General features: G+C 39.8%; 1 protein-coding gene across 11 annotated transcripts in view; it reads right to left on the bottom strand.

Annotated features, from left to right (window-relative positions):
- Positions 1–12510, bottom strand: part of INVS (inversin) — a 173909-nt gene that overhangs the window by 73752 nt on the left and 87647 nt on the right. For 6 of the 11 annotated variants that reach the window (XR_006196012.1, XM_042913663.1, XM_042913664.1 and 3 more), the window contains exon 4: positions 2931–3104. Coding sequence is in view for 10 of the 11 variants with exons in the window: in XM_042913663.1 (XP_042769597.1) it covers positions 2931–3104 (174 nt within the window). In the remaining variant the exon portion in view is untranslated. The other 5 variants (XM_042913666.1, XM_042913668.1, XM_042913667.1 and 2 more) reach the window with 5 other exon arrangements.

The following is a 12510-nucleotide window of genomic DNA, read 5'->3' as shown; positions in this document are numbered from 1 at the left end:
AGGCATTTAATACGAAGAGTCACTCATTACTTTTTATTTAGTAATGACTGTAGAACAAAAATAGTCACAAATATAATAGAAAATAATTTCCTATAGCTACATTTTCTTCCTTCTTCCTCTTCTTCTTTTTCTTCTTCTTCTTTTTAATTGTTTTAAATGCTTATTTATTTTTGAGAGAGAGACAGAGCGTGAGCGGGAGAGGGGCAGACAGAGAGGGAGACGCAGAACCAGAAGTGGGCTCCAGGCTCTGAGCTGTCAGTGCAGAGCCCGACACAGGGCTCAAATTCACGAACTGTGAGATCATGACTTGAGCTGAAGTTGGACGCTCAACCGACTGAGCCACTCAGGTGCCCCTCTTCTTTTTTTTAAGTAGGCTCTATGCCCAATGTGGAGCTTGAACTCACAACCCCAAGACCAAAAGTCTCATGCTCTACTCACTGAGCCAGATAGGTGCCCCTATAGCCACATTTTCAATAAACAACATATACAGTTTCTGTAATTCTTTTGTTATATTATGTTTGCTCTGAATATGTTTACTGAAAGGTAACACTAGATCTGTTGGATCTAATAGTACAAAGTTTGGGATTGTACTTTCTACATCTTTAAGCAATTTTTTTCTAGTAATTATTATTTTTTTACTGTGATAAAATGTACATAACACAATTTATCATTTTAACTGTTTTTAAATGTACAGTGCAATGGCATTAAGCACATTCCCAAAGCTGTGCAACTTCGGCGCCTTCCACCCCCAGAACCTTTTCATCTTCCTAAACTACACTCCATACCCATTTAACAGTAATTCCCAATTTCCACCTGTTCCCAGCCTTTCACTTAGCATAATGTCTTCAAAATTCATCCATGTTGTAGCGTGTGTCAGAATTTTGTTCCTTTTTAAGGCTGAATAATATTCCCTTGCATGGACTGCATTTTGTTTCTCTAACCATCCATCAACGGACATTGGGATTGTGGTCATCATTCTCCTACTGTGAATAATGCTGCTATGAACATGGGTGTATAAATATCTGCTCACATTTTTGATTTTAGCTCTTCTGGGTTGATACCCAGAAGTGGAACTGTTGGATCATGGGGTAGTTCCATGTTTAATTTTTTGAGAAATTGCCATCCTTTTTTCCATGGTGGCTGCACCGTCTTACATTCCTACCAGCACTGCACAGGGTTCAAATTTCTCCACATCCTCACCAACGCTTGTTATGTTCTATTTTGGTAATGATAGTCCATCCGAAAGCGTGTGAAGTGTTATCTCATGGGGGTTTTACGTTGTTCAGTTTAAATACATGATACAAAACTTTGGGTCTGTGAAAAGCGTAAATTAGAAAAACAAACAAACAACGGATCCTTCCTGTCAGTTTGAGAATCGTTGCTTTGGGCTTTTGTCCTGTTCTCGTCTCTGTGCCTGCCTGGACCTTGCAGATCTGTTTTCCATCTGTCTGGCCGGATTACCTCCCATCCCTGTTCAGTAACAGAACATACAAGTACTGGACAATAGCAGGGAGTTCCTAGAAGATTCTGAGGAAGACATCATGGTGCCTGAAGACATCTGTGCCTTGGTAAGTGATTCATGGGGCTTTGTGGACTGATCAAAGTGCTTTTTCAGTGAAATATTAGCACTACAAACATGGTGTGAGTTAGGAATAATACTGGTTTACAGTAGTTGTAAAATAAGGTCAGAGTTGATTTCAGAATGCAGGGTTATGTGAGTCATGGGTAAACAAATTCTGAAAACTACAGGAAGAGCCTGTGAAGGGCAGTGTAAGGGTCACTGGACATGAGCCCAGCGGGTTTAATCCCAAGAGTTTTAATCACATATGGGCGTGCTGAAGGTAGCAAGAACTCCATGATTCGGTGCTTCGTGGAAAGGAAGAGGATTTTTGCACTTGTCTAACTGAACACCACATTTTTATTTCCTGTAAAGAACGATCAAAGCATTGGTCAAAACAGTGGCTGGCGTGTTCAGTATGTTAAAATTCAAGATCCGGGAGGATAACTGATCCTGGCAACAAGTGCCAGAGCAGATGTCAGAGCCAAAATGAAATGAATAATATTTATTGTATAGCTAACATTTATTGAGAGTTATTTTATTACGATGCTATGGGAATTGTGTTAAACGCTATTTATATGGGTTTAACCCTATATATATTTATATACCTCATTTTATCTTCAACAACCCTATCATCCCCTTTTCACATATGAGAAAATGGAAGAGCAGAGGAGTTAAGAAAATTTGCCCAAAGGCACAGAACAAGTAACTAGTGGCTTCTAGACTGAAACCCAAGAAGTCTGACGCTAAAGCCCAGACCATTATACCACTGTGCACTTACTACATTGCCCCAGGCATTTGGCCAGAAGGAAACTCACCCTTGGTAACTATCGCTACTAGCTGTCAAATATTGGGGTTTGGAGATAGGCCTGGGTTGAATTCTACTCTTGCCTCTTGGATCTCAGACAGAATTTTAATCTTCCTGAGCTTCAGTTTCCCCATCTGTGAAAAGGAGATGATACTACCTACCACACACGGTTGGTAGGAGGATAAAATGGCAGAATTTAAATGAAATTTTTCACTGGGGAGTATGAAGACTAGAACACATTCCACAATGTGTAGGAGCAGTAGTTCTTCCTTGAGCTTTCACATCATAAAAGGATGTGAATTTGCTTTTTGCTCTTAATTTGCCTCCTGATTTTGGCAGTCCCTTACCTTTTTTTTTTTTTTAATTTAAGTTTATTTATTTATTTTGAGAGAGGGAGAGACAGAGAGGGAGGGAGGAAGAAACTCCTGAGCAGGTGCTGCACCATCAGCACAGAGCCCGATGCGGGGCTTGAACTCACGCAATCATTAGATCATGACCGAAGCTGAAACCAAGAGTTGGGCCCTTAACCGAATGAGGCACCCAGGCGCACCCCCTCTCCCTTACCTTGTTTTTATCCTGGGTATCCACTTCTCCTGGTGCCATAAACTTCAGCAGAAGCGCCAAACACTTGGGGCTCTTGTGCCGAGTGGTCAAGTGCAAAGGAGTCATCTCTTCCAGATCCTTTTGCATCCAGTTTGCTCTGCGTGTAAGTAAGAGTTTCATGAAACGATAATTTCCCTAAATAAATAAATAAATAAATAAATAAATAAATAAATAAATAAATAAAAAGAAAGAAACAGTAAGAAGAAATTTAGTTTGGGGCCAAGACATTTTCTAAATTTTAAAATGTTTTAAGTAGTTTAATTATTCTGCTAGCGTAAAAATATTCAGATATATCAATTGATCAAAGGAAAAATACTTAAAATCCCACTACTCTATCAATTGTTTTACTATGAAAGTTCCCTTCCAACCACTTCCTATATGCATATAATTTACACTGCATGCATATAGTTTACAATAGTTTAAATAGCTGGTCAACGTTTCATTTATTGAACCATTCTAATTTCCAGTATTTTCTTTTATAGAATATGATACAATGTACATTTATTTCCACATAGTTTTCCTTAATTTTTTCATAAGAATAAATGATCAGGAATCAATTTAGTGTGCCAAAGGAGTTTATACAGTTTTTGGTGTATTTTCCAAATTGCTATCCAGTAGCAGCAAAGAATATACTAGCACATTCTGACCCATACAGCACCTATTATTTATATTCAAAGTATAATAACCTTGCGAAATGATCAGAGATTTAAAATCCCAATTTACAGGTGAGGGAGGTGAGATTCACAGTGGTTGAACATTTTGTTCACGGTCATCTGGTTACTAAAGTATAAAGTAGGTGGTTAGTTTTCTTGCAGAGCTACGTAGAGGTACAACTGAGAGAGATGAATCTTGTTCGGAATTTGGGTCCCAGACGCATCTGGTCACCTAAACACCAACCTAGAAGTCACTGGAGGCCATCCACTTGCAGGCAGTACTCTCCACAGCAGTTAAACCCTCCAATCTGGTACAATCAACCCATTCAGAGAAAGCAGCTTAGCTACAGGGGTTAGAGCAATCCACTGGTGGGGATCCAGGTCAACCGTGTGTGTGTGTAATATGGTAGCTTTGAAACCAAACAAAACCCTCAAAAAATTGTCCTTTGGAGCTCCTTCCCGAGATATAGTTCCATATTTCCAATTCTGGTTGGAGCCTTCAGTTTGCTTGGTACCACAGATATTTGAAAGTCAATATAACGCAACTGTACGACATAGTCAAGTTCTCTGCCTGCTTCATGCCTGTTTATCTCTCCCTATTCAAAGCAGAATGGCAGTCAGGGTTATCTGTCCTTTTCATCTTCTGAGATCCTCTACATCCTTAATATTGTTGGAAATGTGGTTTTTTTTAGCATTATAATGTATTGATATTCTACTGTGAGTGGCTATGAGTATTAGTAAGAAAATATTTATGAGTTAAACAGCCCCTCCCCCCATTGTGATGAATGTGAGGCTCTAAGGCAAAGGGACCAGCTAGGGAGACAATGAGGTGCAGAAGGATGATGGTTCCCTGCTCATACCCACAGGGACAGAGATAGGAGTCAACTCAGCTCAAGGGCTGGGCCACAGATAAGAATCAGAGGCTAAAAAAGTGTCCATCAGGCTGTCTATATTAGATGGGCAGACTTGGAATGGACCAAAAAGCAAAGTGACTCAGCTCAATTATTTCCTCTCAGAGAGGCTTTCCTTGACCACCCTAATGGAACTTATTTTGTTGTGCTTCATTCTAGTACCTTTCCATTTCCTTCATAGTACTTTGCTAAGTTTGTAGTTACTTACATTTGTTTATTTCCCTTCCCTGTGATCTCCTTCACGAGCTGTAAGCTTCATGAAGGCAGAGACTGTGTTTTACTGGGCACGGTGCTTGGCTAGCTGCTGGCAAAACATAGGTGATTACTTGAAGGACTGAGTAAATCAGAGGAAATAAAGTGGGTGGGGGGATGGGCTAAATGGGTGAGGGGCATTAGGGAAGACACTTGTTGGGATGAGTACTGGGTGTTATACCTAGGTGATGAATCACTGGAATCTACTGCTGAAATCATTATTGCACTATATGCTAACTAACTTGGATGTAAATTAAAAAATTAATTAATTAATTAATTAAAAAAATACCTTCCAGAGGTTTCTCTTTTTGTTTACAAATTCTTAATGTTGCTATATTAGATCATTAACAGTTAAGAATCTTAATTTTCAGATGTCTGGTATTTGGTTACTCTTCCTTTTTAATGTTTTGTTTATTTGAGCATCATTCATCAGGCTTTCTCATGTCATCTAGTGCCAGCTTTTGAGAAGTAAGGTGCTAAAACTTCCTCAAGAGGGCACCCTGCTCTAAATCTCTTGCCATCTTTTCTTTGAAGAAAGACATGGTGCCCAGGAGAAACAAATCTATGTGGTACTTCTTACCAAAAAATAAAGCATGACCTTTCTGAGTATAACATTTCAAATATTACAGAATAATTCATCACGACCTTTTAAAGATATTCAATCAGACAATCATCTTGATTCTGGAATCCAGAGGAAAGGGGAAGGAAAAAGAAAGAAACAAGAGTATATAGGTGGGGGTGACTACTGACTTACAGACACAGTGCTTCGTGTATTTACACCTTACATTGTTCTGGGGATTCTACCTATAGAAAACATGATGCACTAGGTAATAACATTTATTTACTCACCCCTCAAAAAACACTCATTGAGTCTTGTTATAAAGCAGGCAAGAGTGAAACGTTTACACTAAGCTTTATTTATGACAAAGCTCTAGGACGTATTTGCTCCTCACAGAAGTATCATGGAAAGGTTTTACAGATGAAATAAAGTATCTTCCTGTGCCTCTATTTCCTCATCTGCAAAACAGGGATGGAGTACCTGAGATTATCGTGCATATGAAATGATAAAGATCATATTTGTACTCAGTGCACAAAGTAAATGCTTAGTAAATGTTTGCTGGTTTTATTATGAACAGTTTTCCAATGTGGAGGAGGCAACAAAATATAGCTAATCAAGTAGAAACAAGAATGGCCCATGATTGACAGCATATAGATAGAAAGATCTGACCACACATAGCATATACACTTCAGCTAGAGAAGTGTGGAGAAAACCAAGGTTAGGGACAAGTAAAAGTGGAAATAATTGGGATGTCATAAATAGTGATCTTCTGATTTTTTTTTTTTTTTTACATTGAGAAAGATGCCTGTACTCTGCCTACAGAGAATGATGACACAGGACCAATAAGGGTGTACCCAGTAGGAAATCTGCGGGAACCCTGGGGAGATGTCAGCTTCTCTTCCCAAAGGCAGAGGCACAACAGATATTATCTATAAATGCTGGGACTGGAAACACTATAATCCATTTGGACCACCATCAACTTCCTGGTCTCATGAACAAGCATTTATTAGATGCCCAGGGCATGCAAACTCAATTCTGAGGATGAGCAGAGGCAGCAGAGAACTCTAAGAACTAAAATCAGGAGAATATTTCTAGTGTCAGTGGAAAAGGGGAAGATACCAGTTCGAAACAGGAAGCTAATTTGATAACCTTCTGAAGGTTGTTATGACTGGGGACCCCTATCCTAGACAACTTTGCTTCCTATAAAGCCCTCTCAATAAAAAACAAACAAACACAATGTTTAAATGTTTCCTTAATATTGCTTAAAATTCAGACTTCTTAAGTTTTCAGGTTTATTCTTAAATGCAAGAATAAGGAGGATTTGGAGTTAATCATTTAGCACCATCTCTTAGGGGCACACAGAACTTAATCCTCAGGTGAACACTGTTTTGGGATCTGTTTTTATAATTTCTGACTGAATAGGAAATAGTATAAGAGTGCAGGAGATAATAGAGTATATGTTCCTAAGAAAACTCATGGTAGGGGGGCGCCTGGGTGGCTCAGTCAGTTAAGTATCCAACTTGATTTTGGCTCAGGTCATGATCTCATGGTTCGTGAGATCGAGCCCCATGTCGGGCTCTGTGCTGACAGTGCGGAACCTGCTTGGAATTCTCTCTATCCTCTCTTTCTGCCCTTCCCTTTGCTTGTGTGTGCGTTCTCTCTCTCTCTCTCTCAAAATAAATAAATATTAAAAAAAAAACTGATGGTAATGAGCACAAGTTGAGAGAGCTGAAGTTAGAGAATGTCCTGATTTAGTCACCAAAAGGACATTAGCCCTGATCTGATCTGATCTGTTACGCCACCGAAGTGAGAAAACATTTACTAATGTCTCTGAAACATTGAATAAGATGTTTTGTTTTGCTATGTAGCCATAATCCTCATCTTAATCTTCCCATAATTAACAGGAGCTTCTTTTGTCTGTGATGTAAATGATTATGACATTTGGATTTCCCCCAAATGCAGGAAAAGGACTACAATATCTAAAAGGGTAAAAGAGGATAAAAAAGTTCTCTGACCTGGAGAACACACTTAAAAGGAATCTGGGAAATAAATCAATCCAAAATGTGACTTTTAACCTTATATATTTTTTTTGTCTGTCCAGTTCTCTAAAATAGGCTCCATTTTTAGAAAAAGCATATAGTCAGTTAATCTTGATAACAATAATATGGGAGTTTTGAGTGAAATGCCTTGATATTTTCCTTCAGATTCTCAATTTATTATTATTTTTTAAGGTTCACATTCGAGAGAGAGAGAGAGAGAGAGAGAGAATGAACGGGGGAGGGGGCAGGGAGAGAGGGGAGAGTCTCCAAAGTGGGCTCCGTACTGACAGCAGAGAGCCTGATATGGGGCTTGAACTCATGAACTGTGAGATCATGGCCCGAGCCAAAGTTGCATGCTCTCCTACTGAGCCACCCAGGTATCCCTAGATTTTTTATTTTTAAGAAATAAAACAGAACCGATACGGTTCATGATCCCTCTGTGGCCCTCTCCAATTCTCCCTCTTTAGAGACTACTATCCTGAATTTGGAGTTTTTCATTCCAATGAATGCTTTAATACATTTGTTTCTTACACATATATGTACCCATAAGCTACATAGTATTGTTTTACATATTTTTAGTCTTTATATAAATAGTACTGTATGATCGCTTGCCACCTTTTTACTCAAAGCAGTGCTTTTTTGAGATTTATCCAAGTGGCTCTGGTTCATACATTTTCACCAGAGAAAGTATTTTGTCATATGAAAATAACTGTATTTCTTTATTCTCTAGAGGAATATTTAGCATGTTTCCCATTTTTCACTATTGTGGACAATACTGTCTGGACAATTTTCTTCTACGTCTCCTGGTAAATGTGCAAGAATTTCTGTAATGCTGGGTTGAAAGTGCTCTTTAAAGCAGCTAGTCCAATTTATATTCCCACCAGGAATGTATGAGAATTTTTATTTCTTCACATCCTCGCCACACTTGGTTTTGTCACACTTGCTAACTTTTGCTAGTAAAATGGATACACAATTGTGTTTTGCCATGGATTTAATTTTCATTTCCCTGACTGAGGTGGAATGGTTTTATATGTTTATTGGCCATTTGCTTCTTTTTCTGTGAATAGCCTTTTTGCGTTGTTTACTCATTCCCCAATTTAGCTCTTTGTCTTTTTCTTAATGATCTGTAGGAGTTATTTACATATTCTGTATACTAATTCTTGGTTGGTTTTGCAAATATCTTCTCTTTGTGTGGAGTGTCTTTTTGCTTTGTTTATGCTCTTCAGCTAGGAATGAATTCATGATCTGAATAATGATATTGCTAGCTTTCTTAGCATTAGAGTTCTTCATTTATTTTGGAATTTTTGTTTGCAGGCTCATTCATTCATTCATTCATTCAATCATTAAAAATGTTTAGGGTTTCCCGGGTGGCTCAGCTGGTTAAGCGTCTGACTTCAGCTCAGGTCATGATCTTGTGGTTCATGAGTCCAGGCCCCACATCAGGCTCTGTACTGACAGCTCAGACCCTGGAACCTACTTTGGATTCTGTGTCTCCCTCTCTCTCTGCCTCACCCCTGCTTGTGTGCTGTCTCTCTCTGTGTCTCAAAAAGGAATAAACATTAAAAAAATTTTTTCTTAATGTTTGTTTTAAGAGAGAGAGCGTGTGCACTAGCAGGGGAGGGGCAGAGAGCGAAGGAGTGAGAACTCCAAGCAGGCTCTGTGCTGTCAGCACATAGCCCAGCAGGGGGCTCCATCTCATGGTTGGTGAGATCATGACCTGAGCCAAAATCAAGAGTTAAACACTTAACCAAACTGCACCACCCAGGTGCCCCTGCAGGTTCATTTTAAAGAGAAGATTGTTTGCTATGTTTTTCTTTTTTCTCCCTCTCTCTTCCTCTCTCTCTCCTTTCTCACCCTTACAGCTGCTAACACCCGCTCCTAATGCACTAAGAATCTGTTCTTAGAATGCTTTTTTGCAGCCTCATCTCCAGCGATATGAGGGATGTCTTCCTGGTCCTGAGGCTTGATCTTTGTCCTGCTCCTGCCACTTCTCTAGACTAAGAGCTTCCTCTAAAGCTATAGCTTCATATTAAGGTAAAGAATACCCCCCAATTCTAAGTACTTTCTTGGCTTTAATGTGACCACTTTTCACTCACTTAGTGGGGAAAAAAGGGAGTGCCTTCCTGAGCCAGAAGTATTTGAAATATTCTCCAAGATGGCTCCCTGTTCCTGGTAAGTGCCTTAATCGTTAACTTCTAGACTACTGGCAGCTGAGCTTCAAAACATTCTGAATCCCTACCTCTACATTTCTTCTCCAAATGGCTACCATATTTTCTATATCTGGCTCCTTGGAACCTTTGCTATTCGCTTCCTCTTCAGTTGAAACAATTACTTTAATAGACTCCAATGCTTAAGACTTGGCTAACCCTGCCTGTAGTTGCCCCTTTCCCTCCTGAAACACCAAAGAGAACAGATAATTTCCCCAAACCAATACAGTAGTTTGGGACCTGCATGTTTCTCGATTATGATCTTTGCATTCTTGTTCTGTGTCCTTAGCATTTATATTTACTTTCAGTGTAGTTGAATCGAAAACAATTGTTCACTATGTATACAAATGTTCACTACATTTTTCTGTTCATTTATAGGTTTGTATATAATTTTGTCCTGGAAAATATTACAACTATATATGTGTATATAAAATAGCACATACAGATGCAAGGTAGGCATTCTGCCATATTTCATTCTAAATCTAATCATATTATGTACCAAAATATACATTATTTACAACTGAAATGGAAATAATAGAAACATGAGTTGTTATTAAGTCCAATGATGTCTCTATAATTATATATTTATAAACCCTCAAGGCATTTAAAATATTAATTTTTAAAAAGAATCACTATCTTTGGGAAGTATTTAGGTCACAAATATCACTGATCTCATTACATCAAACTTTTCTGTAATGGTTGCAGACACAAATGAGTCTTGGAAATACCACAAGAGTGCTGGGAGAAACAATCTGCCATGGGTCCTGAGTGTCCCTGCATGTATTTACTGGGTATGCCAAGAATGCAAAGTCTTGACTCCTCTTTACTTAGGCTGTGCCTCAGAGTTGGGTTTGCAGCAAGCAATCTTAAAGGACATTAATGTCCTCCAGGACATTAGACAAGGAGCAGGCTTCTTAGCACACACTAAAGTCTGGGGATTCCCAAAACTCAGCATTTCTCAGATGTCATGCAAACACACTGTGCACCCAGGATCCACCTAGGTCCTCTGTGTTTCTCCCACAGTCCTTGGGAGCAAGGGAAACTGATGTAAGCATGCAAATGCTCATGTTACTGTGGCATCAGTAATAAAGCTTTTTTTGTCTCTTTTGGTAGTCTTGTGTCTTCTGCTGGTACGTATGGGCAACTTACTGCCTTGTAATGAGTTAGGGCACATTAAAGGAAAAAGTAGGGCAAAATTAAATCCAAGCCTCAACAGTACAGGCAATGAGGAAGGGATGCTGACAAAGATACATTTTGCTTGAAAAGTAAGGACAAGGGCCCTGCAGGCCAGGTTCAGGGACAAGAAGACTCTCTGAGATGGTACCCAAGTGATGGGCAAGGTGGGGGAGGTAAGAGATCCCACTGTCCTATCTGTTAACAAATCTCAGTGGTGGCAAGTAGAACTAAAACAAGCTGCCCAAATGGTGCCTTGGTGTCTGGTCACTGTCCTCTGGTTAGGCAGAGGAAGAGATGTTAGCATGACAATGCGATAGTGAGCTGAAGGCAACGTGGTTGTGGCTGCTGAGCCAAGGGCTCCCTAAAGTGGAAACTAATGGTGAGAACAATGAGGAATGAGCAGCTGTTCAAAAGTGAAAGTAAATGCAAAGACTTGTCTAATAGCACAGAGCCAAGTGCACCATGTACCTGATCCTGGCTGTAGCTGTATTTATCTGGCAATGAGGATAAAGCACTAGGTATAGAGGTAGTCACTGTCTGAAGCAAAGCTCCTGGCTTAATGGTGCCCTTGATGCATGGAGGTTCCTCTGAATGCCTTGGCCTGGTTTACTGATAATTTGGCTAAGTTAAAACCTGATGGTGTCCATTGGGAGACAGTCCAACCTCAATGCTGACTCTGGAAGACTGACTATGGTAAGGGCAAGTCAGCCCAGTGGGCTGAAATGAAAGCCGTCATTCTTACCTGAGACAATACTCCTAAGGAAGGGGCATGTTTTTACTACCCCTTGGGTTGTTGCCAATGTTCCAGTCATCTGATCTGCCACCTGGAAGACTATATATGGAGGTGGATTAAAAACACCCCTCTTTGTGGCTACAAATTATGGAAACAACTGGGGCTGCCGACTAAACAGCTTGGGTCACTCATGTAGATGCCCATAGTAAGGGCTCATTCTCTTATAAGACCAACTGGAATCAGGTTGCTGAATAAGGCTGCTTTGCCCAGGTTATTGGCCATTTACCATCTGTATCCATCACCGCACTAAACATAGCGATGAATCCATCATCATAGACTAGGCTCAAAGTAAAAGGTAGGTGTTTGATGTAGAAACTACCACTGCACACCAGACTTGTATATTCCCCTATGTAGGCCTACTTTTGTGTGTGTGATGAAGGAGGCCATGTTAACAGGGCATTGCTCCTGCCTATTCCTTGCAAGGACTTTTGATAACTCCTTCTCATGGTCACCTCATGCTTCACTATTGCTGACATTTTTCAGGTTATAGTATTGTTGTGCCAGTCTGATCAGCTTATACCAGCCACACCACTGAGGCACTGAAACTAAATTATTTCATGTTTTGGTATTTCCAGACCATCTGACTGTCATAGTCTCGTTACGGTGTACCTTTTGTTACAAAGACTACCCAACAATGTGCCACTAGTTAAGGTATTTGATGGGAATTCTATGCTCTCTACCACCCTTAAGAATTTGAAATTGTTGACAGCAGGCATGACCGCCTTCAAAATAAACTCTAAAAGATTTCTGACTCTACCTGTTACCTCCTCCTGGTCCACACACCTAAGAGAGGCAATTAGGCTACTGAATGTGGCCACCCCTAGAAAGAGCTCATATCCTCAGGACAGTCACCTGGTAAATAATCAGAACAAAAGGAGTGGGGACTATATACACCTATTTTGAATATTTGGTTTTCTTCCTTGCCCCTCCTGGTTATGATGCTTATTTCTT

Source organism: Panthera leo, chromosome D4, assembly GCF_018350215.1.
Source record: "Panthera leo isolate Ple1 chromosome D4, P.leo_Ple1_pat1.1, whole genome shotgun sequence".
Lineage (NCBI taxonomy): Eukaryota > Metazoa > Chordata > Mammalia > Carnivora > Felidae > Panthera > Panthera leo.
The sequence above is the reverse complement of the archived record's forward strand: the minus strand, read 5'-3'. Positions and strand labels throughout refer to the sequence as shown.